The following is a 27917-nucleotide window of genomic DNA, read 5'->3' as shown; positions in this document are numbered from 1 at the left end:
AATACATTTAGACATTAGAAATTTAAATAATATGCAGACTATGAAATAAAATTCAGTTTTATTGGGAAATTTTGAATTATTTAAATGAAACTTCGCCAACTTAGAGATATGAAAAACACTTTTTTTTTTTAAATTCAATTTATATGAAATTTGAACAAGCGTTTAGAAGATGAGAGCGCCATTTGTTAAATGAAAAGTTAATACAGAAAATTCTTTTAAAAAATTATTAAAAAAAAAAAGAAAAACGATAATTTTGCGGTAAGCCATGCTTATTAAAAAGTCACAAAACCAAAAATCACAAAAAGAAAGACCAGGTTGGAGAGTCGATCAAACTATTGAGAAATTACGGTTCATTTGTAAAAATCAGTCGTAACAAATATTGAATAGTTTGAATTATGTGATATCACATTCTGTTCTGTATATTTTATTACTATTACTATTCTGTTCTGTATATTTTGTTCGGTGATCACAAAACATGCAGACATTTATACCATAGTCGGGTGTCGGAACAGGTTTGAATCCCTTTTAAAGTCAACTCTTCAAAAGAATAAGGCCCAAAATTTCACAGTTTTTTTTCTTTAAATCTCTGAAGTCATTTCTATCTTATATATAAAAGTACAGAGTTGCAGCAGTAAAAATATTGTAAATGCAGTTTAGTAAAATTCGTACAATAGAGTGTTACATATCGACGAAGCTCTTCAAATTAAAAACTGTGTTTCGTATAGTCAGGGAAGAAACGTGTACCTATAGTAAAGTGACTATGGTGAATTTACTGAGTTAAAATTTTAATTCTTCTTGGTGCAGTTAGTATATCGATTCTGGGAATTATTTGCCTCCAGTAATATAAAATATTTTTGCTGTTTTATGTATTGATATAACGTTTTCAGAATTATTGCATAGCATGTAGAAACACTGTGAACTATATAGCATATAAAATTTCGAATGATTTGTCACAAATATACAAATGCAATATGTAATCTGCTATTGAAAAATTAGCATCACCAAATCTATGAATACTGAATGTGAAGATAATCATCATGAACTTTGAAAGGTTTTATTGTTACAGAAATAAGATCATATAGACACAACTAATGAGAATTCAGATTTTCTATGCATTTTTTCACCATTAAAAATATAATATGCAATGAAATCGTTAATCCGTGATAAAGTTAGCATTAACATTATTAGTTAGCAACAAACATTTTACATAATTTCGTTTTTTGGAATTAGTTTTCGGCTTTGTAGTTTTTAAAAAGCATTAAATCCATTTTATAGAATACGTCCTTCTCTGTACAAAATGACCTTCAATTCTTTTCTTTTCTTTTTTTTTTTTTTTGTTATTAACTGTTGTAACTATTTGGAGTTACTTATAAATCGCGGCAATTTTGGCTTTCACCCGATCATTACCTTTTGTCTGTGAATAGTCAATTACATTTCCATATGTCAAGAGTTCATTGCTTGGGAAAGGTATTAGTTACTGTTATTTAGCGATTCAATTACTGCAAAAGAGGTATTGACTTCCAATATTCTTTACAAACTTCTATCCGTAACCTTTTATATTAATGCTTAACTAAAATCATTCATATAAAGGTCGTCTCGTCTCCCTTAGCAACTTTGTTGTATAAAATAAACTACAAAAAGAGGGCTAGTAACCACCTATGTGATTTTGCCAAACTCATATTCAAGATTAGCAAGATTACAGAGATACATCAAGTTTGGCTACGAGAAATTTCAAATATTTCATATATTTTTTTTAATTTAAGATTTTTTTAAAAATTGAAGAGTTTTCGTATAAATAATTCTTTATTTTTCAGCATCACAGTCATTAATTACTTCCAGTAATTTGTGACAAAGTTATCAGATTTTCATTCCAAGAATTACAGCTTTTAAGCAAAATTAGGCTGCTTATTTTTCAGGGAATAATTGTTTTCGTACTAAATATAATTATTTTCTATAATTATTTACGAAGTTATGGATTTTTCATTGCAAGAATAGTAAATTTTTGCGAAATTCGATTTCAAAAAAATAATTGAAACTACAATAGAAGTTAATAAAAAAATTTATATGATATCTTTGCTCTTAAATTAATTATGCGTTAAGATTAAATTAATCCCTATACCTTTCACTTAAAACGTTCTAATAAAATTATAAATACTATATATCCTTATCAATTTTGCTTTTTCATTTTAAAAACAAAATAAAAATCTCTCATTTGCAGTCATTAACATTTCCCAAATTCATTTGGTATCGTTGCATAAAACATTCTAATAAAATAATAAATGTTATATATCACTAGATATTACCAATTTCGCCTTTTCATATTAAAAAAACAAAATAAAAATCTCTAATTCGCAGTCATTAACACTTCCCAAATTCAGTTGGTGTCATTGCATAATATTTTAATCCTAATATAACAGCTTGTCATCTATTCATCGCTAAAAGTAACTTCCGTCCTTATTTTTATAATGACCACTAGTAACCCCTAACAATAATTTCTGCGGTTTCTTAATTCATTACCAACCACTTCCACTGAATGAATTGGGACATAATAAAAACATATAAAATCTTTTGTTTATTGACATTCGTATCTGTCGTGAGACAGGGATACTCGCAAATAAAAAGATAACAAACAAAAGAAACTGATAAAGACATAAATGATGGTTCCCGTAATTCATTGCAAGAGGCTGGTTGATTAAGAGCTGTTACTTCATCCTGGAATGCATTAGCGCTTGCTTTCAGGAGACAACATCATGCTTAGCGCTATGAAGATCCCGTTAAGTAAGTGGTTTTATGTATTATCTATTAATTTTTAATGGATTATCATCTCTAAAGAAATTGTAATGAGATTTTTTGAATAGCAGCATTTAAAGTGATAAACGCTGCTTATTGTATATTCATTCAAACAAAAGTTCCTTTTTTATAATTATCAGTTTCGCTTTTATGCAGTTGTGAATCTAGAGCTATCCATTTTTTTTTTGTTTTTTTTTTGCTTTCTATATTTAATATATTGTCTATGTGAGTTTAGTCACCTGTGAAAAACAAGTCAACGTTAATTTGTCATAAAAGAAATTGCTTAGAAAGCAACAAATTTTGTAATAAAACTTCTTTTCTACTTTTTCTGTCGTTTAGTGAAAACAACTTTATTTCAAAGAATGGTAGCTGAAGTTAGGTCCACAATGCATGACAATGTACAAATTTTATATATTTTTTTATTCATTCTTTGACAAAAATAATTCTTTTGATATGCTGAGTTCTAAACCTCTCTTTAATATTATTTGATCATTTTATCTCTAAAATTACATTTTACAACTATTTAATCTGCGTTTGTTACTGAATATAAAGAATACATTAAAAAATGAAATTAGGATGAAAAACGGGTACATATGCATTATGATTACTTAAGTGCATAATCTCTCTCTCTCTCTCTCTCTCTCTCTCTGTGTGTGTGTGTGTGTGTGTGTGTGTGTGTGTGTGTGTGTGTGTGTGTGTGTGTGTGTGTGTGTGTGTGTGTGTGTGTGTGTGTGTGTGTGTGCGTGCGTGAGTGCGTGTGTGAAAAAGAAGCTGTTGAAGGAAACCGTGCATCTGTCTCTCTGCTGGAGCTTCGGGAATAAACTTAAACTACGAAATATGGCACATGCTTTGAAAAATGAGAATGTATTTCTTGGGATTTTTTTATCCTAATTTTATCATTTTTTATTTTAAAGTATGAGAAATTAAGCAAAATGTGATCATCTTTTCTTAATAATTTTCAAAATTATTGTAAAAAATGTTTTTTTACACTATTTGAAAAATAAAAAATTTATACTTTTCTCTGGTAACAATTGAGTAAACGAGCAATCTTTTCTCTAGTTTCAATAAATTTTGAAAATACTTTAGGTATAATTTACAACAATAATTTTCGTTGTTATAATGAAATTCAAATCGTTATCATTGCTATTGCAAGTATTGGGATTTGTAGTAGCAATAGAAATCTGTATTTTTCTACCATTGCTTGTATGCGGATGCATTATGATTAATGCATTATGAATTATGAAAAATGGCATTTTTTCCCATATTGTAAACGTTTTTTGTAAAGAACAGTATTCTTTTTTTAACAAATTTTTTTTTAGTCCTGTAGAAATTAGGATAAGACTTAACTTCAAAAGTAAGTAATAGCGTACATGTTTTTAAAGTTTATACCTTTTAAACACTAATACTTTTTTCATGTTGTGTAACTGGATGTAAAACCAGCGGGAGTGGTCACACCGAAGCTTTGTCGCATACTCTCAAATAAAGGTCTTACCCCTCTCCCCCACTCCCCTTGGCCAGTATAAAATTGTGCACTGGTTAAGACCGCGAATGCCTTGCATGCCATTTATGAAAAACAGTTACGATCTTTGGCTTAAATCGAATATTTTTACTGAAACTATCGTATAATATATATCTCGGATGTCTTCTTTCCAACTGATTATAACCAAGAGTTGACACAAAACTATAATTGTAATCACAAGATCACAAACTGAATTTTATGGAATTAAATCATTGCTTTTATGACTTACAGCGTACATGCATGTGTGTGACTGACAGACGGTTAAATCTTCGACAGATTTAGTTCAATATTTGATAAGAATCAACATTTCAGATGCTAAATCTGTGTACCAAATTTTATTTATCTAGCTCAAATTCACTTACATTCGCAAAGGTAAATAGAAAACTTACTCTGAATGTATTTCGTTCAAAAATTGATAGAAGTCTATTATTGTGACTTTAAGTCCATATACTACATTTCCTTCGTTTAGCTCAAAGTATTTGTGAGTTCTCATGTTTACAGACAGACGGACATAATCCTAAAATTGTGTTCTTTGAACTCAAGGAGGTCTGAAAAGTGGAGATTTATCAAAATCTCGAGTCCAAATTTGTACAATACTTGTATATCCTTGAGTACAATACTTGTATACGAGAGTTTTTGATGATTACATTCTTCTATACGGGAAAGTAAAAACATATTATCATTCTTTAAGGTTAGTGTTTTGCTTTTTTAATTTAATTCATTTTTTTTATTGAATCGGTAAACAAAAGTTCCTTATTACCTAAGTATGAAGCATATTTGTTATTAGATAGAAAATTCCAATACTGAATGGTGTTGTTGTTGTTTCTTATGGCACTTGCCATGGACAAGCCCGCTGTACGTAGACAGCGATTTTAAGCCGGTAGGGGAGCGTCTCTTGTTTTTATAGTAGCACCATCTGGGGCCAAGAGATCGACTTAGCTACACACACGTCACAACCTTTTTTACGGGGCGGACTTCATTCATGCATTTCATTCACTTATCCACAGATCGTAATTTAGACCTGAATCAGAGAACGATCACCCCTGATCCAGTACCCTAAGTGGTATTACTCTCGACATGGAGAACTCTGTGACCACGACAGATTTATACGCGCATCAGCCACCAAGCACGCGGGGAATCTTCGGCCGGCGGATTGCGAACCTAAGGGACGCGAATCCAACGCTCTACCAACCAGGCTATCGCGGCCTACAGCTTAAATTTAGATGACATGAATGATAGAAAAGAATTCAGCAAGTGCATAGTGCAATAAACAGAATAGATCTAACAAGGGGAGGGCACGAAGTTGAAAATTCAGTACAGAATGAGGTTTAGTATAATGGTAGTATACATTTAGAATGTTCCCTCATGAAAATATACTACCATACGACGAATATATACAACCATTATGCTAAATCTCAACCCGAATTGAATTTTCAACCTCGTGGACTTATAACAATAGTAGGTGTTATATGTTCATTAAAATTTAAAACTACCTTACTGAAGGTATCATTAAGATCATAAATAAGCACAAAAGGATTTATCGAAACATTTTCGCAATCAGTAATCTTGGCGAACTTGCTAATTGCCAAACGTGCCCAGTGTTTAAATATAGTCATGAATCGTAGCTAACAAAAAGTTTTGTTCCATTGCAGTTCATTTATATGCTTGACGCAGTTAAGTCAGTACTGGCTCTTGTGCCACAAACCTCAACAAACCATTGCATTTTGAGTTTTTACTTTCTAGAATAAGAAACGCAAAAAAAGTATTTTAGTCATCAAAAAATATTATATCAAAAATTATAAATCAATTAAATATTTCGAGATTTTAACATCTCTGAATTCGAAATACATAATTTTGACATTATGCATTTCTATTTGTGAACACGATAACTTAAAAACGCTTCGGTCTAGACGGATGGAATTTACAAGCGGCTTTGAGACCAAATACGTAGATTTCTATCAAAGTTTGAATGAAATAACTCGATGATTACAAAATGCGAAGTTCGGAAACAATTGAACTCGATAGTTATAAAATGTAAAGTCCGAATACAATTGAACTTGACAATTTCAAAATGCAAAGTTCGAGTACATTTGAACTCGTTAGCTAAAAAAGTCTGAGTACAAATGAACTCGACAGGTACATTTTAGATGCTATATACAGGTATAGCATCTAAAATATACATGCTTATCTTATTTTGAACTAAATCTGTCAAAGGGTTGTCCGTCTGTCGATCTGTACTTTCGCATTAAAAGCCCATTTACTTATAAACATGATGACTTTGATCAATGAAATTCCATAATGATCATGTGATTACAATTGTAATTCCATGTCAAATATTGACTTTAGTCGCGTCTAAAAGGCATATATTTCGATATATAAAGACATATGTGCATATTCGTTCAATATATAAAGTAAAAATGCTAGATTCAAGTCAAAGACTTATATTTCATGACTACAATTGAACAAATGCCATGAAAGGCACTCGCGATCTTATCCAAGGTTCACAATTTTTTGCGAAGAGAGAGATATAAGATCTTTAATGCAGAATATCCGAGAAAGTTTCTGGGAGACCTCTCTCACAAGTTTTCATAAGTCAATGGAACTTACTTTCTACATACTCTAAATAACCAAAAAATTGTAAATTCAATTACTGTACGATATTTCTTTGTTTCAGCATATATTTTTGTTTTCGCAGATTTACCGTCACTCTTATTCATCGTCCTTTTCCTTCACACTGCTGAATTAAATGCAGAAAAGAATTTTTACAGAGCAGCTGTCTTGGAGCTGTCACAATTCACAAATATTTCGTATCCAGCATCCAAAATTCTCGAAATCAATCTGAATGTTTATGAAATAGCAGCGAGAACAGCAGCAAAGCATGTAAGTAATTTGAAGATTTTCGGCAATCTGTCAATAAAAGCTACTGTAAATTCCAAATCATAAAGTTTAAATGATTTCTAACATGTTGCAACGTAGCATAATTGATATTGGCATCTATGTAATAGCCACAAAATTGATCCATTACATATTTTATCATTTTTTTCAGTATCATTTATGTAAAATATGTCTTCTCTATTAATTAAATATAATAATGGATCTACAGCTACGAAATTTCACACAAATATATTTTTACAAAAGAAAATGTACGCTTCAAGATAATTTTTAAAAAAATATTTGAAGGCGTTTTTAATTTATTAAAACTTTTCTTAGTTAGAAATTAAGTACAATTTGGACATTTTCTAAAAACAGAAATGCTCAAAAATTATTTTTACATCGTTTTAAAACTTAAAAAAATCGTTTGTCGTAAAATTTCTTAAATCATAATCGCAATAATAACTTTCTTTTATTTGCAATAATATTGTATTGTGAAATTCACAATACGCTTCGTTCCATCTTTAACAATACTTTTCATAAATTTTAACTAATATAGTATTAAAATTCGAGTAAAAAGGAATTAATTGCTTTTCCATTATGATTAAATTTTCATTTTCATTTTGGCTTAACATTTCACGTACTAATTAAAATTGTGTGGAGAGTTTTTTTTTTTTTTTTTTTAATTTAGAGATATTTTTCTAACTTTGTTATTTTAAGAAAAAATTTGGTATTTTACGATCTCTATAGTTTTGTTTTTCCGTTTTGGTTTAAAACGAGTAATATATAAAAAAAATTAAATTAGATTAAATTTTTACTTAGGTCAACAAAGAAAAATTTTATTTGTTACTTTTTATTAAATAATTATCAAAAAATAAGTATCAAAAATTATTGATTTTCGCAAGAATTGAGCTCGCATTCTTGACCTTCACGTGAAAAATATTGAAATCCTTGCATTTTGCCGATTGAGCTACTGCTTGTTGATTTCAATTGTCCTTACAAACTGCTAAAACTCTATTTAAAGTATTAAAAATTATCTAATATATTGACTATTTTAAATTTCTTATATTTTAGTATTTCATTGTTGGATTCTAGTTCGTTTTAAAATTTTCAGGTTGAATTTCTGTTTTTTTTTTTTTTTTTTTTTTTGTGTGTGTGTGTGTGTGTGTGTGTGTGTGTGTGTGTGTGATTATATATATATATTTTTTTTATTTTTAGCTTTGCTACTTTTGCATTATGTTTTTTTTTTTTTTTTTTTTTTTCCGAAACCTCTTCTTGGGATTTTCAAGTCACTCCAGGTTAATTTTTAGCTGATTACCATGGTCCTCGCAGAAAAAACTTCCTAGTTCGAAAGCGACCCTTGATTAAGTCTTCGAGCGCCGGATTCATTTTTCATCAATCTTTTTTTTTTTAGTCGTTAGTTATTATTATTATTTAGTTATTATTATTTTTTTAACACTATAGCCTTCAAGCGTTTTCTTCTAGGAATAAATTGCACATATTTGCTAAGTAAAGCAAATGTTTTTAACCACTGGATTTTTTTTAATCTTTATAAAAAAAAAATGCGCTTTCTATCTTAAGTAGGTGAAATCTCTTCTTATTTTTCAGTATCCTTTGCAGTTATTTTCAAACTCAAAAATCGTCTGCATTACATATTGGATACAATCACAAAATTTCTATTTTTTAATAGTTTTTAAATTGAAAAGCTTAGACATTTTGATTTTTATAAAATAATTGCTTTCTTTGTTCTTGACTCTCTTACTCATCTTTTCACGAACGATGAATGAAAAAAAAAATCTTTGTCCGCTTCTGAATCCTGGACAGTAATTTAATGAATGAAAATATATCATTATTTTGTTAAGAGTTTTGCTTTCTTAACTGCAGTGCATCGAATTTTTTATAGAATTTATAAACAAAACCTCTGTATTATATTAAGTAAATAATGAAACATATTTGTTAGTATATCCATAATTCTGATCCTAAACTATTCTCTTTTTTTTTCTGATTAACTTTTTATCAATTCTATTGTCACATAAAATCTGAAATTATTCTTAAAACTGCAGAATCGTAAAGGAATCGGTATACATGTGGTGCAATAAGTTCATTTTCGAATTCATTGAATATCTTACAGGATGAAAACGAGCCGGAAATCTTAACAATCATATTGGAAATCAAAATAAAAATCAAGCGCAATTAGAAAACAGACACAGTTATGTTTTTGTGTGTCTGTCTCTCCACTCGAATTGATTTCACTGTGAGACAAGATTAAGGATATAAGAATGTACAGATTAGCTGCTTTTTATAATTAGAAGTATTTTGCTGAGAAATCTATGAAATTCAAATTAGCAAGAGATATTTAATTGAAATTAGATATTAATATTCCTGACGAATCAGTGTGTTGCCAAAGATAGCTAGTTAAAAATAAATTGTCTGCTCACAATCACTACTTTTTCCTTTTTAAAATGGATTGGTTTCCAAAGATCTAGTGAAATTCTAGAGGCTGTTCCCCAATGGAATACATATTTAAATATTATTCATTATACATGTCATTCAAAAAGCAGTAAACGGATTTTCCAGAAGGAGAAACGTCGAAACAGTCAGCCGATCTTTCATGTATGTCATCTTTTTTCTTGTCAAAATCTGCAATGACTGTCCCTGCTCTTAAAGGGTTATTATACAAAAGATAACCCCAGTTAGTCGAAGGCTAATAAGCAAACATACCGTCGGATATCTTTTGAGAATTTTCAGTCCCCTAAACCCATCTTGTATGATACTCTAACGAACAAAACACACACCCAATCAATCGCATTTAATGAAAGGAGAAGCTCATTTTGCAGCGATATCCAGGTGTTCTGGGCACCCGCCGTAGTTTCGATGAGTAGGTATTTGGTGTGGGGGTGGCTTTTAGTACTGATAGAATTAAATATAGAAATAGCTGACTAAGATAGCCGAGTTCTGGGCAGCAATTGCAGCAGACAAGAGTAAAGTACTGTCAGCAAAATCGATTTTAGATATGTCCCTCCCTCACCATACATCCAATATTTCTCCAATATCTCACCATTCTTGTCAGTTAGGACCTTAATCGAGAAGATGCCCTAAAGATCTTTATGCCTCCTGTCTTTTCCCCTTTCTTGGTGGACCTGCTGATGCTTATAACTTTTCATTATATTAGTTCCACCAAGCATTGTTTGATTATTAATGCTATTCATGATGTTGTGCTCTTAAACCATTCAAAATTCATACGAAGAGATTTGAAACTATCATTATAAATCTTTCGAATATGAATAAAGAAATTTCATAGTGCCTTTAAATGTAAATAAGAATATTTTTCATTGTTTTAATAATAAATGAGCCATAAGATCTTTCCCATATTATAATAGAAAATAAGAGCAAAGATTCGGTAGTTTCTAATGTCTCGCCTTATAGTATAACAAACTAGTGATAGTTCTAGGGGTGTAATGGAGCCGGGATGCCATCACTATTCTGTTTCTAAAGGCAATTAAATAATAATAAATTGTAAGATACCTCCATAAACAGTTAATCTTTATCTAACGTTTGCTTACCCTTATTCATATTATTGACATTTTAAATTAATTAATATAAAAAGACTCTGCCAAAGTGTGGCAGGAAGAGAATGAAAATATAAAGGTTTCAAATACTTAAATGTAATTTATATTTTCATTCTGTAAACCCGTGATAATTTCTATATTACCAATCGACATCATGACTCAGTTCTGAAATTACTTTATCATAGTACCCCTTAAAACATCTTTAAAAAAACAAAGTTTCAAAAATTATTCTTTAAAATTTTCGCCAAAATGATACTTTGAACTATAATATGCATTATGTGAACGCTTAGTCAAAAATAAAAAATCAATTAATAACTATAAAGTATACATTGTTTCATTGATTGTAAAGTAATAATAATTTAAAAATAATCCTCTTTTTACCTTCCCGACTTTCCACTTCCTAACAATGCAACTCAGCTCATTATGATCCGGCACTGCTTAATTTACTACCACATCACTGGTTAGTTTAGTCATAATATGACTCGCATTTACTTGTGATAGTTCAACTATAATATGCTTCAGGGGTAACTAAAAAAAGGAATATTTTCAATGCATTAATGAGCTGAAGATATTTTTTTTAGTCTGTCAATACTACTTTTTTTTAGAAGTTTAAAAAATTCTTATATATATTTCTTTTCCTTTAATGTTTCTAGAGAGCAGATATTCTTGTATTTCCCGAGAGTGGATTACTGCCATTTGAGAAACCCGACCGAGATTGGTTGTTAGATTTTATAGAAGACATCCCTGATCCGAAAGAAGTTGTCGCTAACCCTTGCACACAAAGAGACGAGTTTCAAGATCGACCTATTTTACAAAAATTGAGCTGTTTAGCACAGTTTAACAACATTTATATAGTGGCCAATACGGCAGATTTTAAGAAATGCGATGTAAATACAAGATGTGATAAAGATAAAACTAATTCTATCACCGATAACTGTACTTCATGTCCAGAGGATGGCCACTTTTTCTACAACACAAACATAGTTTTTAGCAGAGATGGAACGTTGATATCAAAATATTACAAAAGGCATCTTTACTTCGAGCCAGAAATGAATACTCCTGATCATCCGGAAAATGCATATTTTGACACGGAATTCGGAAAATTTACTACCATTATCTGCTTCGATTTGATGTTCAAAGAAGCTGTAGGAGCCCTTGATAAACCAGATATTCTCAATGTTGCGTATCCGACATATTGGTTTGACCATACCCCCATGATATTCTTTGCTCCACCCTACCAGCAAGCTTGGGCGATGACTAACAAGGTAAATCTTCTAGCAGCCAACGGCCATCATCCTCCAACAGGATCTTTAGGTAGTGGCATATACTCGTCCGATAAAGGTGCTTTGATATATACACATAATCCAGATGGTTATAATAAACTTCTCATTTCAAATGTCCCCATTTCTCCAAATGATGAGACAGTTGCCACCAACAACTTAGAAGCTATAAGATTCTTTATAGGAAATGGTACGGCCATTTTACAACATGGTGAAGAAAAACGTAATTTTAAAAAAGACTGCGATGCTCTTATCATTGGGAAAGCTGATCCGGAATCTGGAGAATACCGTTGCAGTCCTACTGATGTTGATCAATATAAATTCAAAAAACTGCATGGAAAGGAAGGGTCTTTGACAGTTTGTTCTAATAGATTTTGCTGCACACTTTCCTACCAAGCTCATTCCATGGATGAAGACTTTTACTTCGGAGTATCTGGACATCCCCTCAATTTTTACGGCGAATTTTCATTTGGAACCGAGTCTTGCATTCTGGCTCGTTGTGAATCAGTTAAAGGCAAGCCATGCAGAAATTACCTTTTGAAATCTAGTACTATTTTTCGATCAGTTGAAATAACAGGCAATTTTTCAACCAAATACATTCTCCCTTTCGCAGTGGATAGTGATGTCCGTCTCACCGATAAGGATAAGTGGCATTTCGATCACAAATCTCAAATAATATACCATAATTCGTACACAAAATCTCCCCTGCTATTTTTTGGCATGTATGGAAGGATTTTTGACCAAGATAAAGATTTATATAATCAACCTGACAGTGCGAGACGAATTTCATCGACCGAAACCTGGTTAATTTCTGTACTTTTGTTGGGTGTTATGTTAACCTTTTCAAGGCACATGAATATTTAAAACAGTCGTCATTATGTTTAAATAAGGTTACAATTTCAGCATTAAGAAAGAAAATGATTCGTATTCAGTAAATATGAAACAAAAGGTCTCTATACATCACGAGACGTTTTGAAAAATTTTCCAGCAGACAAACAATTGCACATCAGGTCTTTTGATACGAATATGAACTATTTACCCAAATCTTCTCATCAAATAAAAATAGAACATGACAAGACCATTTTGGAGAACCCATAATTTGCATTATTTTCCTATATATCCCATTTTGAATAGATTCACAATTTTTTGCCACCATGGGCACAAATTATCTGGAGAAAGTTGTCCTGTTTTAAAAACATTTCGTTTAATTGTTGTTTTCTGGCTTCAGCTTTATCTTGCATTTTCAAAGCCATTTTTTTAAAACTATAATCAAAACCAGAGGTAGCATCAGAAATGTTCCAGCAGAGGCTAAACACTTCAACAGAGGAAAATGCAAAATTTGTGTCCAATTTACTTTTAAAATAACATACACTAATTAATTCCCCATCTAAATCAAAATAATTAATAAAAATTTAATTATAATAAATAATTATTTTCAATAATTTACTATTTTTAAAAATAAAATAAAATTTGTACAGTCGAAAAACGAAGAATAATAGAAAATGATGAAGGAGTAACAATTTTAAATGAAATGTATTGGACTCGTATAGTATAGGAAACAGATCTCCACCTTATTATTTAACTTTTATAACAAAAAATAGCCATTACTAGTGAAAATAATTATTAATTTCTTACTAAACAGTTAATGATCGATATTATTTGAAGAATTAAGTAAATGGATTCTATATAAAATGAAACCAATTTGGTTTGTTCAACAAAATATAAATTATCGTTATTGCTTTTATTTTTGGAGAAATAAATAAATATTCATTTAGCATAAAATTATAATTTCTCACTAAAAATGTATTTTATTAAAAAAAATTTTAAGAAAAAGTTTCTAAAGTAGATATTTTTTTGAATAAAATGTTTTTGTTTTTTAATTCCTCAAACTAAATCAGCTATAGTTCTTTTAAAAATGAGAACTATAGCAAATAACATGAAGAAGTATTCATATGCTGTATAATTCATGCCAAACTCTAAAAAACTCTTATTCCAGCTGTTTAAAAAACTCTTTCCATAAGTTTCACTTATGTAAATGAAGAAAATGCTAAATTCAAAAACTAAATTTACAGAACTCAAATTAAATTATAAAATAAAAATATTGAATTTCAAAATATAAATGTTGAAGAAACTTAACATTCAGCCTTAATACTATATTTCTATGTTATTAATTTTCCTCAGTTTTCACTTTAGCATTTTCATATTAAAATGAAGCAGTTATTTATTCCAGCTAACAAACTGATCACTAGATAATAATAGATCAAATACCAAAAGTATACAAATTTTATCTCTTAAATCTAAGTTACTAGAAAATAATTTGGCTCACCACCAATAAAAAGCAATTATTTTAATTCACTTGGAATTAAAGCTTTTGTAGTGATGAATTATTATCTATTAATCATTTTATAGTATTAAGAAAAAATATGTTGTTATTGAAGTATTATTTTTTTACAACTGAAATGTCAATTTCTTTTCTCTCTGTTATATTATTTTGTATATAGATAATGTAAATTTTCATTAGCAATAAAAAAATTTAAACTGGCAATTACTTTTTTTCCATTTTAAAGCAATTAAATTCAACATTCATATACACATACACAATGCATAGATAATTATCTATGAAATAAGAAACCTTCATTATCTTACCTATATATGAAAATTGTTTTTATTCATTAAAAACCATTTTTATCATTTATTCACAAAATAATGTATCTACTCAGACACTTTTATAAATGTAAGCAATTTCCAAAACATTTTCTACATAGGCCTTAAAAATATCAGTGCCTACTAATAGCAATGATTATTCTGCTTTATGCCCCCCCCCCCATATGAAACATTTTATTACTTCAAACATGTTTGCATTAGAAAACTTTCACTAAAATTTTCATTTCAAACGGGTACTTAAAAAATAACTGTATTTCATTGATCACAAAACAAAAAATTCCAATTGGCAAAACTTTTTTTAAAAATGAGAATCCCCATGTCAAAATGTGAATGTATTATCCAAGTTCATCAGATTAGACAATGCATATGGCAGCTTTTTTAAACCAAAAATATCCTCTTTTCATGTTAAAAACCTACAAACCAACATTTGCTGGCAAAAGTGTATTTTTATCAGCATTCTTACAAAAATTATTATTCTTCTCCATTAACTAAAAATTAAGGATTAAGAAACAGGAAGAAAAATTAAAGTGATTTTTTAAAAAATAAAACGTTTAAATTTTGAGAGTTTGATACCAGGTTTTGACAACAGTAAAAAGAATCAAGCAGTTTAAATAATTTCCTCTATGAAATTAAATACTAGCTTTACAATAACATTAAATACAAGATGAACAACAAAAAAAAAAAGTAACAAAATGGTAGAATAATATACAGAATAATCTATTTTGGTTCCTGTAACTGTATTTTTACTTCATTACCTTAGTACTAAATTACTCAGTACTTCATTATCTTAGTACCTGTTTTTTTACTTCATTATCTCTGTACTAAACTTCATTTATAAAATAACTTAAGACAACAGCACATCAATAAAAACATTTCTTTCATTTAAAAAAATACTTGGTATTCATTCAAAAAATTTTAACAGAAATCATTATACAATGAGAAATATTTAAAATTGATACAGAAATGCATTTTTAATTCTAAAAGGTCAAGAGGTGCTTCCATGAACTATACTGAGTCACCCAAAAAAGAGGAACAAGCTTTTACTTCCCTAATTATTGCATCTAGATCTATACTTCTTACTATAAAGCTTCATTGAATAAAATGGGCAACTTTATTAAAAGAATTTTACTTTCATAGAAATTAATAGTAAAAAACTATATAACCCCTTAATAGAAAAGGGTCAATGAATAAAATGCTTTTTCTTATATATTTATTCATCTTTGCAAACACAAAGTTTCACATTTGCATCTATAATCTTTGCAGATATGCTTACTTTTAAATTTAGAGGAATTAATCATAAATTTAGACAATTATTTCGGAAATGCAAATTTATTCAGTACAGAAACACTGCCCTATATAGATATTTGTCTATTAGTACATCATCATGATTTCAAAAAAAAAAAAAAAAAAAGTCCTAATCATGTATAATGCAATTCAGTCTTATTAAATCAATGTTTGAACTGTCAATCAAATAAACCAAACAGTTAAGATATTCGAGAAAAATAATGGAATGCTCAGCAAGAAAATAATGTTGTGTACTTGCACATGCACTATCTAATAGAATGGCAAATTTCAACAGCAAGGAATGTTTGAATATGTTGATCTAGTTGTAGAAAAAAAAAAACTTTTTTCAAAACCCCAGCAACCTTTAAAGAAGTGCTTCATTAATTCACAGAAAAATAAAGGATTATAAATTTTACTTTTCTTTAGATTTTTATTTTCCCATAGAAGAACGTGGGAAATAAGATATATACATGATGCAAAAATTAGCACTTTGCTTCATGCTAGTTTATGAGGAGTTGGTCCAGAACTTAACATAAAAACTAATATTCATACAGCATACAATAAACTATATGGCAACTAAATTTACACAACTAGTCCTTACCTTGATTAAAATATCCTTCCAAGAAATACAATTTAGACAAATGATGCTTTAATAAAAAAAAAAAAAACTTAAACTATCACTTTTGGAATGGTAAAAATCTATTCTTACAAGAGATTCATCATATGTGAAAATTTTCTAAACATATATATTGTGTGGTACTTTTATAAATTCTGGTTGTTCCACTTTGTATAATAGTAGTTTAATGGTGACCAATACATTAAGTGGATTTTAATTCGTACAGTGTCCGAATTGGCTTTGGCAGTATACAATCTGAAGAGTTTTACGTAAGATTCAAATAACCTATCTTTAAATCACAAGTGATGAACTTGGTCGTATATAGGCAAATACTGCTAAAAGAATCCAACTTTGTCACGATGTTCATTTAAAAAGTTTTTTTAAATACTTCAATCAATATATATGTTTTTTTAATATAATGAAAGTTAATAAATGCATTACAATTTTTATTCTGCCTTTAATGATTTTTCGCGATATGCATATCATCTCAGAAAATTACAACAGATGTCTTGCTCAAATAGTCAAATCAATAAATTTTCTATACAGATGAGGGCAAGATTTTATGGATTATCACTTTCAATACGGAAGATATATAAAAAAAAGTTAAATTTTTAACCTCCTGCCCCCTTCTTGTCCAAAGAAGTCAAAGTAATTTAATATATTTAGTTGCTTTTATCAGGGGTGTTTGTGGGACCCCAAAAAATCCCCGGAAACTTTTACGGACTTACTACCGACATTTTGGAGTTTCGAGAAGGGGGGGGGGGAGAAATGAAAAATTACGATTATGAAGTATTGAATGACCTAATTATAAAAGTTCAATGAATTACTTTTTTTGCAAAATTAATAACCATTAATTTTGCAAAATTAAGACCTTTGAACCCAGGTCACGTGATCGCACATCTGGTCGAACGAAGTCTCTCCCTTTTTTTTCTGCCGCGCCTACTTGCCGAAAAGAATCCAGAAGAGAATGTCCGAGAACCGGGGAAATGAGTCATAACTCGCAATAAGGAAAGAACAAAAAAGAAGTTTTTTCCCCCTTTTCACGCATTATCACTGCCTTTGGAGAAAGAAAGGAAAAGTTTTCACCACACACACTGACCTTGCGTTTTCTGCTTTCAAAGCAAACAAAATTACCCAGATCAAAATAAATAATTCATTATTATTCCTACTTCCTTTTGAACGACGATCCCCGGAATTTCCGACACTGACCTTGCGTTTTCTGCTTTCAAAGCAAACAAAATTACCCAGATCAAAATAAATAATTCATTATTATTCCTACTTCCTTTTGAACGACGATCCCCGGAATTTCCGGGTATCGAAGTTCAAAATCCCCGGAATTCCGGGGTTTCCCCGGAGCACAAACACCCCCGTTTTATTAAGTATGCAATAGATGCGTTTAAATCCATCGACAGAACACAAAATTATAAATTAATAAAGGTTAATTTCAATAAAATTATTTTCAAATTATGGTTTTTATATGGTAATGTAATGGAAATTAATACTAGGATAGTATCTGAATTCCTAGTAGTATTTGATTGGTAGTAATAAAAATTTTTTTAATACAAATAACTATATGAACAAAAGCCAAAATTTCAAAAAAATTTCTTTATTTGCAAAATTATAAAACATCTAGATGAAATTGTAACATACATCTAATGGTTTGAATTAAATGCATTTTACGAAGCCTTCAAATGTAACAATAAATGATAACTCTACTCTGAAGTGATTTATTTTCAGATCAATCTGATCCAATTTGACAGTGAAATTTCTAAATTATCAATTATTCACTCCATTTGCCAAGAATATCGCTATCTCTGAAAATATACATTTCCTGTAAAAGAAAAGAAAAAAAAAAAAAGCTCATTAACAGTTTAATGCATTCAACATGTCACAATAAAACAGTATTTAACTGAATGCAGAATAATCTAATCAATCTATAACTAGCAATCAAATTTACTTTTTCACATTCAGTTCAAAACCAAATTCCATTCATTTATTAAATTTCTTATATAAAATATTCTTGAGATTTTCCAAGCTTAGATTATATATCAAAACACATTGTATGTCAATTTTGAAACACAAAGTCTTGATCAGAAAAACTGGATTCTTATTCTTATTATTTTTTTTTTCATTATTGTATTTATATGCAAAATTTAAAACATTCTGCTTCAAATACTTTTTTTATGAATGATAAAAATAGGCACAAGACATACTTATTAAAAATATATATCATACAGTATTCGCAAACACATAAATATCCAACACACACTAAGTCAAATCAGTTCTGTATACTAAATATTGTATATGCAGATCTAGTGCACTTATTAACATAAGCCTTCCAATATTAGTTGCCCAATCATCAGTAGCACTTCTTACTGACATTACTTGCAACATATCAATAATGATTGAAGAGATTTCTAATAATTTCAATTAAATTATTTAATCAAAAGTATTTGACAGATTTTTACTGATTATTAGCAAATGATTTTTTAAATCATAAATATGAATTAAGCAATTTAATACCATTAAATACCTACATTTTTTTTTTTTAACATTAACCTTCCGACTCCCAATTCGGCTGACAGTTCTGATCATTCAGACATCCATAGAATAGCTAAAATACCACATGCTTATTTCCTTCCTCTTTTTAAAACAGTCATAAAATGGTGAATGATCTTATCTCTTTGATAATTGTTGCTTCCTCTCCCACTATCATTGTTGATTAACAACCAACAAAACTTTCTGAAGGCAGATGCTTAATTTATAACAAGCTTTTTGTGTGCTAACTACTAAAATCTCATGCTATTACCTGAATAGTATAATAAAATTAGACACTTTTTTTTTGGTGATTATATACTTTTTTTTTACTTCTTACGCTCAGCAACAATTCAAGGCTTCCAAAAGAGAAAGGAAATGCTTTGACTCTGTTACATGGGCAATATACCTACAATATTTGTGAATGTTGGTTAATGAGAGAATATTTTGTCCAAGTAGATATTTTCTATCCTATGTTGAATCTTGTGCTATTCTGTCATTTTAAATTCCGAAATTCATAAATTTTTATAATTTACATTGGAAATGAAGTTATTTTTTAATGTACCTACATATATCTTACAAAGTTTTCCACTTCATTCTCTTTAAATATTGATAAATTTAAGTAATTGCATTGGAAAGAAATTGAAAATTCTCTTAAGTTTCAATAATATATTGAATGTATATAGTGAGTTATCTCAATTAATAATTCTTGAAATGGAAAAAGACTTGAATGATTAAATTTTATGATCAGCTATGATTTTTAGTTTCAATGAGAATGCAAGTACCATTTTAAATTATGTCTCCACATCAAATATGCCTTTTGGCAAATAATAAGTAGGTAAAAAGATTAAACAATATACGGCAGTAAAAAATAAAACTTTTAGAAATTATAAAGTGTTATCATGATTTGTACTTGACACCCCATTAGTCAACAGCAATTTGGATGTTAGAAACATAGTGACACAAGAACCTCCACAGTGTAAATAAAGACTTAATTGCCAGAAAATGGAAAGAAATGTTTATCTTCTATCATGTTTACTTTAGGGATTTTAAAAGAACTACATTTTAAAGAAAGTTATTCAGAGGGATAAATAACAAGAACTTATTATTTAGGTCATCATTGCTCAGTTTATTATTATAACTCACTCCTACATTTATTTTTGTTATGAAAAGAGACTAGTAGTTTTATATTCATGATGGAACAAGATTCTTCCCCTCCCAATAACCATGCTGAAACTGAAAGAACCATTTTTGGGGGGGAGAAGAGGCAATGTTAAATTTTGAATTACCACTATTTTTGATTCAAGAAATTGTATAACAGGCAACATCAAATCTATCAGCTTCTAAATTTTTAATGACAGATTATTAGCTTGGAAATTAGTTAATATCAATTTGAACTGATCACTGCCAACACAGTAATCAAATAAAGATGGAAAATATTTGATTGAAAATCAGCAGTCTGTCCTTTAAGAAGTTTGCCTCTGAAACATTTAGTCTTTTGACAGATATGAGTGCATACATACATCCAGCAAAGGCTATCATATAGATTACAGATGTAATTGCGTACTCTACAAAGGCTTTAGATGTTTACTTCATGTATATGATTGGCAACTACATCATATAGGTTTAGCACTTGCAAAAACCACACACCTCATAGCTTAGCAACAAGAAGAAACAAAGCCTTGTTTATTTCATCAGTTATTTTCTGTATTTTAAACTCATTCCACTTGCAGCCAGACAGTATGATTGTTATATAAGCATACTGCAGTAGTGCATTGATGGTTCATGTGATTTTTATATTATTTGCTGTTAATACCTTAAAAATGTGTAGCAATCAAATGACTAAAAAATCTACCTTGCGCAGAAATATTAATGTTATTCACAAGCAGTAGCAAAAGTTTTTCAAACAGATTAAAATAACTTTCCTCCACTTACAAGTTGGAGTCATATAATCAACTTTCTCTTTTTGAAATTAATATTTAAGAAGGAATTAGATTTAGTTACAGAGACAGCATTTATAAACTGAAAAGAAGTTCATAGTGCAAGCTCATTAAGTCATCTATCAAAATATGAACTTATAATTATTCTTTTAGAAGTGCAACATTGACTTTAATAAATGACGACAGGATTATTTAACTTCTGATAACTTCCGAGATTCAAACAAAGAAAATTTTTGTTACCTCACAAAACATTTGGATTTGAAAAAACAAAAAATACAATGGATTCCTTATTCTATCAGACTAGCAAAGAACATTTTCAAATGACAACCAATTAATGCTGACATGTTAAAATTCATAAGTTTTCACATCAGATGAATTTTTTTAATTCACTTTCTCTTTTACTTTTTAAGTAGAACACTTGCATGAGAATTCTTTCCACATCAACTGCAAGAGAATTAGTTGCCTTTTGAGCTGCAAAATGAATAAGGTAAAGGCATCCAATAAATTTCAGGTTTGGTTATTTCTTTTTAATTGTAACCAAAGCACCTTATTACATGCATCCATTGTATTTATATTGTAAGCAAGCACCAAAAGCAATACAGCTTTCTTATTTTATTCCAAACTTCTTGAATTCAGCATCAATGAGATGAAAAATCCTTTTTATCAGTGCTGTTTGAAGTCTTACAGCACTACATTATAACTTTTAAATGTTATAATGTAACTTAAATGTAAATGTTAATGTTAAAATATAACTTTTAAACTACATTAACATTATACATTATAACTTTAACTACATAATAACTACAAAATACATTATAACTTTTTTTTTCCCTTCACAAAAAGCAATGTCACTTATTAGAATACACCAATCATGACTTGATTATTCCTTCTTTGTTCATTAGCAGAATGTCTGATTAGTTGTTTTAAATAACAATTCATCACAATACTGAACTCTTGAACACATTCACATGATTAATGAGATACAAACTTTGCAATTACGATTAGTTTCTCAAAAAATCTTATTTTATTTCATCAAGGAATATTCTATTCAATCACAAAAAGAAATAAAAAATTTCCTAGATAAGACATTTTCAAAGTCATTTCCATAATACAATATGGTGGTGGGGAAGGGGAGAATAAAAAAAAAAAAAAAAAGACAGGTGAAAGAGCAAAGTAAAAATTCATTTAAAAAAAAAATAACTTTTTTTAGTACAAGATTCATAGTTTTTCCTACTGTATATCCACAACTCTGTAGTTTTAACATCATTTCCATAGTTCTTGAGGATATGCATATCCAAATAAATAAATGACCTTGTTATACAGTATAAACCATTATAATAATATTAGCTCTACCAGCTTCAAATAATTTTACTTCTAAGATTACCTTTTAGAATAATTTCTTACTAAAACAGATAGTATATAGTATGTTGAAAATGAATGAATCATGGCTACTTTTATAAGAAAATAATATTTTCCAACTAAGCCTAGCATTTTATTAAAAACTATTGGCAATATGTGTAAGTGTGAAATATTATATATGCATGTTACTGAAAATATACATATACAGACTTTAATTTCAGAACATTAAGATAAAGTTATATCAGATAATGAAATGTTCATTTTAAGAGCATTCTTTGTTGTGAGATATTAAAATGCAATTTATCAATGAACTACCAAACAAATAATTACTAAAAAAAGCAATTAAGGTAAAAAAAAAAAAAAAAACTGAGGACGAATATTTAAAATACATAACATTTTTGTAATTCATGTCCCTAACACAAAGTGCAATTAAAATGATTAGGCAAGATGAGTTCTTTAATTTCTATATCCCAATCCTAAAAAACTTCAAATAATACATCATTCATACATAAATATTTTTGAAATTATTTTCCCAATTAAAATATTTCTATGTGCTACCAAAACAAATATTTAAAAATAAATATAATACCTTTTCATTTACTTCTATTTTAGTACCTCCATATTCAGGTAATAAAACTTTGTCGCCTTCTTTCACACTAGGAGGAATATGGTCACCTTTCTACAAAAGGAAATAAAATTAATAATTAAGATCATATAGAAAATTGAGAATATATTTATTATGGATATTTACATCATCAAATAAGAATTCAAAACTTTAACAAAAATATACAAGAGTAAAAGAAATTACCTTTTCTCACTTCTACATAAAATTATAAAAAATAGTTCCAAATTTTATACAACATTGGATAAATCTCAACAAAGCAGCAAATTTCTAATTGCATATGCTTTATAAACACAACTTTAACAAAAATCACACTACTTCAAAAGAGAAATTGCATAACTTAAAAAAAAAAAAAAAAAAAAAATACATCAGTCCTACACCAAACAGAAAAATATTTTCATCACAAAATCAACCATCTTGCAAAAAATGAAGGCTTGCAATACACAAACTCAAAACAAGAAATAAAATATGGCTGCTTAAATGTTATATACAGCATTAGATAACTATATAATTAATTAACTGCATTTTTATACTAAACTAATAAAAAATCTTCGACAACTCAAAACAAAACAAAAAAAAAATACGAATAAAATCCAAGAGCCCCAGTTTAATTTATAAAGAACTTTAAAGAAAGGGAATACAATTAAAAAAATTTTAAAATTTTAAACAATATAATTTAATAATACCAAAAGATTTTAAGCCAATAAAATTTATGCATTTTGGCCATCACTACTATTATACCTTATTTAAAAACATCTTTTACTCAATATACTTTAAAAAAGTTTTTTAAGCTAAGAAACTGAACTAGAATAAAGATGTTTTCTAAATCAGCAAATGTAAAACCTAATGTCAAAGAAAAGAACTCAAATCGAACAGTAAAATTTTGCTCATTCTGAATTTCAAGTATTTGAAATTTAGTTTCTTAAACATACTTCATTCTGACACTTATCTAGTTTTAAAAATTGTTTCAAAATTCTAGGATATGTTAACAAATTCTACAAAATTTTTATTTTATAAACAAGAGCTAATTATCAATGTTTCTTTAAAAAATTAATTATTTTCCAATTTATCATATTTCAATTTAAAATTTTTTTTAAATTTTGGAAAATTTTTCACCATAATAAAATTACGTAAAAACCATTTCATTGCATTAACAGTTGGCAATATTTTTTTTAAGAATCAAATTCTATAATGTATTAAATATAATGCATACAACTCAAATACACTAGAAAATATATGCTAATGTATTAAATATAATGCCTTTAAAGAATATATACACAATTAAAATATGTTAGGAAAAATAAATACATGCAAAAATCTTAGTTTCTTATTCAGATATTGATATTCCAGACTCTTAAAATAATTCAGAACAAGCCAATTTTCTATATATCCAACAGAAACTTGATTGCGATTTTTAATTTTAAACCAATAATTATCGACAACCACGTAACCATGGTACTTGTTCGATGCTTGCATGTTGTATATTTTTCAAAAAAGTCAACATTAAAGTATCAATTTTGACATCATAACAGAATCAACTTTCTAAACTAAATGTCAATTTAATAGAGAAAAACTAGACAAAGACATCAAGATCCATAATATATATAATTTAAAAATAATAAAAAGTAACAAATTAAGCTCATAAGAATCAATCTTTGGATTCCAACTATACAAAGCGAATTAAATGCTGATTATGCATAATTTATGAAAAAAACATTACTTAAATACTGGATAGACTGATCCTAAATTAGTAATAATTAAGAAAAAGCATATGCTCATTCATTAATGTATTTGGTATAAAATAGTTTGAGGAATAGGCATATAAAAGATGATACAGCATTGTGTGTATTTAGTTATTTTTTTGAAATTTTTTTTTAACTAACATCATTTCTTGCCCCAGGACCAACAGCTACAACTGTGGCACTCTGAACTTTTCCTTGAGCTTTCTCGGGTATCATAATACCACCTTTTGTTCTTGTTTCTGGCACAAATCGTTCAACTAAAATTCTATCTAATAAAGGAATCAAACGTTTTCCAGCACCAGCCTGTAGAGAAAAAGAAAAAAAAAAAACATTAGAACTAAAAATAAAATTTATATAATATTTACATATTGGTTTAACTATATACATCACATTCAAGATATATATATATATATTTTAAAGATGGCTTGAGCTTGTTAATATACAAAATATATTAAAATCCAGAAGTTACTAAATAATTTCAAAGCAACATACAGTAAAAATACTAAATTCCAGTATCCCCTAAAATAAATCAATCTTGTAAAGTAATCCCTTTAATATTTAAAAATTACTTTAAAAATATCTACTATGCCTTTTAGATAATAGTTTTTATGCTCTCCAGTGTAATAGTTAGATAATGTTTTAAGTAGTGTTTACACATTAGACTCTTTGATGGACTCTTTACTTTATTTTCAAATAGATATTGACATAGATAATTTTTAGAACTATATTATCAAATTTCCCCTTAATCAAAATAAACAAATAAAAAGGATTTAAGACCACAGGCTATGCCTGTTGCCAAGAGAATATTAATATTAATAAGACTCATTAAAAAAATTAAAACTAAAAGTAAATTAAGAAAGAAATATGGACAAACCAGTTAATAAGGTAATGTATTCAAAGAAACTAAGATCTTCCATATTCTTTAAATATATAAGGTATTTAAAAAAAATTAAAATAAAGATATCAAATAAATATCCTATTCCAAAGAAATAACAGAATAAAAAAATTATAAATAATGATATCAAAAACTGAATATCTATAATGAATTAAAGTACTTATAATTTTATAAATTAATAATCACTATTAAAATTGAATGCTATTAACAAAAGTCAGCACACATGAACTTTCAATTTTTCAAAATTTTACAACCCCAAGAGAAAAATATTAAAAGAACTAATATAAAAAGTTATCTACTCATAATACGAATATTTCAATTTCAAAAACTTAATTCACTTTTTCTTTAATTCCAAAAAAAAAATCATAATTGATTATTTTTAATAAAATTCTTAGATAAATAAGACCAGGAATAATATTTTAGTTTCAACTTTGAAAATTATTAGAGTCTGTTTTAGACTAATATCTTATTTAAAAAGGAAACTAGGACTACATTGGAATTTGGAAACAAATAATGCCCAAGCTAGAACCTCCCTCTGATGTTTTACCTTACACAAGCTTCAGAATATTTTATTACATTGGATTACACAGCAACTTTGCATATTTTTATATGAAATTTGATCTTAAACCTACAAATCTATCATTATTCTGCCAAAAAGCCAGAACAGCTATTATTTAATGGAAAAACTTATTATTCATTCAAAAATCAATATTTTTTTAATTATTAAATGAATAAATCTTATTATATACTCCAAGACATCAAAAGACTGGTAAAAGAACAATCTTGAGTTTAAGTCTACCAACAGATTTTACGGACAACTCAACTAATAAAACAGTCTTAAATGAAGAATACTTTGTTTATTAGAAAATTATCACTTACTATTAGCTTTAATTGGAAAATTAACAAATACGAAATGAATGAAATTAATATGAATTCTTCCAATACTGCAATTCTTTAATAAAATATAAAAACTACTGAAGGGGAATTTCAAAAAATACAGAATTATCAGTAACAAAAACACTATTTTATTGAAAGTAACTACATGATGATTATGATCAACTGATCATTAATAATCAGTTATATACAATTTTCCAGTCTTAAAGACAAATATAACTTGTTCTAGAAATTTAATAGGCATTATTAGTCAGACAGCAGTATAACAAGGACAAAAAATATAACATTGTAATGTCTTTTTACAAGCCGTCATTTATTTTCCTTAGAGCATTTAAAAAGAAAAAGATACAAGCAGAAATGATATTTGCTATATCTAAAACTAGATTATTAAAGAGGGGACTACTCAGAGGATAGCTGCTCCCCTAACTCAAGTTCTTTTTTCAAAATAATTTAATTTTATACTCTTCTTAAATTTACAAAGGTCATACACTCAAGCTTTACCAATTTTAAAACGAACTATTATTAGAATTTTGAAACAATATTTTAAAAATATTCCTAAGTAATTTTTAAAATTCATAGCAATAAACGGTTTTTTAATAAAACTATCCAGATCTACAAATGGTGCTCAATGTATTTTCTGTACGTAATTTTTAATATGATAAGCGAGGAAACACTTTTTTTTCACACCAAGATTTAAATTGATGAAAATAGTTCAAATGATTACAGCAAAAATCTGCGCTTAACCTTCAAGGGTCAATAAAATTGAAATACAATTTTTGCAGCCTTTACTATAGCATCAGTTAAGCAATTAACAGCGCCTCCTTAAATCGAACCTTAGCCATGAGCAATAAAATGTTTTTCGTACATTATGTTAAGTTTAACTCTCAATGAGCTTTAACTGATGATTAAAACTGAAGTAGAAAAATGGGAAGAAAATTAAAAGCAATCTTACCATATTTTTTTTATAACGTAACAAAACGGTACCAAATAGACACAAGGTCAAAACCGGCAACTATTATTTATTTTCGCTCTGCGAAACTTAACCGGCTTCGATTAGATTCTAGACACAATTTGGGATAACCTATACGCCGCTAGAGGCACGCATGTGGAGCACGTGGATTATTAAAAAAATGAAATTATTAAAATTAAACAATATTAAATTCTAAGGAAAATGTTTTATTAATTTTTCAAAAACTGTATACTGAAAAAAATGCTGAAAACGATTTTAAAATCTTAAATTATATTACATCATTATCCAGAATATTCTAGATTTGTTTATGTAATACCAAATAGAAAAAAAAAATTATCATTAGAATTTGACTTGGCTTTGGCCGAAC

General features: G+C 28.3%; 2 protein-coding genes across 2 annotated transcripts; one reads left to right on the top strand and one right to left on the bottom strand.

The window, feature by feature from the left end:
- The first annotated feature begins 2650 nt into the window (after nt 1-2650).
- On the top strand, nt 2651-14497 carry LOC129981872 (pantetheinase-like). The gene is made up of 3 exons (XM_056092911.1): nt 2651-2778; nt 7005-7189; nt 11403-14497. The coding sequence occupies exons 1-3, from the start codon at nt 2751-2753 to the stop codon at nt 12891-12893; spliced, it is 1704 nt and encodes a 567-aa protein (XP_055948886.1). The 5' UTR covers nt 2651-2750; the 3' UTR covers nt 12894-14497.
- Nucleotides 14498-18183: 3686 nt separating this feature from the next.
- LOC129981939 (10 kDa heat shock protein, mitochondrial-like) lies at nt 18184-27691 on the bottom strand. Its single transcript, XM_056093001.1, has 4 exons — nt 27533-27691; nt 24933-25094; nt 23017-23106; nt 18184-18424 (listed from the first exon to the last, which is right to left on the bottom strand). The coding sequence occupies exons 1-4, from the start codon at nt 27533-27535 to the stop codon at nt 18374-18376; spliced, it is 306 nt and encodes a 101-aa protein (XP_055948976.1). The 5' UTR covers nt 27536-27691; the 3' UTR covers nt 18184-18373.
- Between the last annotated feature and the right edge of the window lie 226 nt (nt 27692-27917).

The sequence above is a fragment of the Argiope bruennichi genome, chromosome 8, assembly GCF_947563725.1.
Source record: "Argiope bruennichi chromosome 8, qqArgBrue1.1, whole genome shotgun sequence".
Classification (NCBI taxonomy): Eukaryota; Metazoa; Arthropoda; class Arachnida; order Araneae; family Araneidae; genus Argiope; species Argiope bruennichi.
This window is presented reverse-complemented; position numbering and strand designations above follow the sequence as displayed.

Excerpts from the sequence above, each read along its gene's own strand:
- LOC129981872 (XM_056092911.1), top strand. The coding sequence starts at position 2,751 with ATGCTTAGCGCTATGAAGATCCCGTTAA. Across the intron at positions 2,779-7,004 it reads CGCTATGAAGATCCCGTTAA|ATTTACCGTCACTCTTATTC; the intron begins GTAAGTGGTTTT and ends TTGTTTTCGCAG. Across the intron at positions 7,190-11,402 it reads CGAGAACAGCAGCAAAGCAT|AGAGCAGATATTCTTGTATT; the intron begins GTAAGTAATTTG and ends TAATGTTTCTAG.
- LOC129981939 (XM_056093001.1), bottom strand. Across the intron at positions 23,107-24,932 it reads GTCCTGGGGCAAGAAATGAT|AAAGGTGACCATATTCCTCC; the intron begins GTTAGTTAAAAA and ends TTCCTTTTGTAG. Across the intron at positions 18,425-23,016 it reads AAATAGAAGTAAATGAAAAG|GAAATGTATATTTTCAGAGA; the intron begins GTATTATATTTA and ends TTTCTTTTACAG.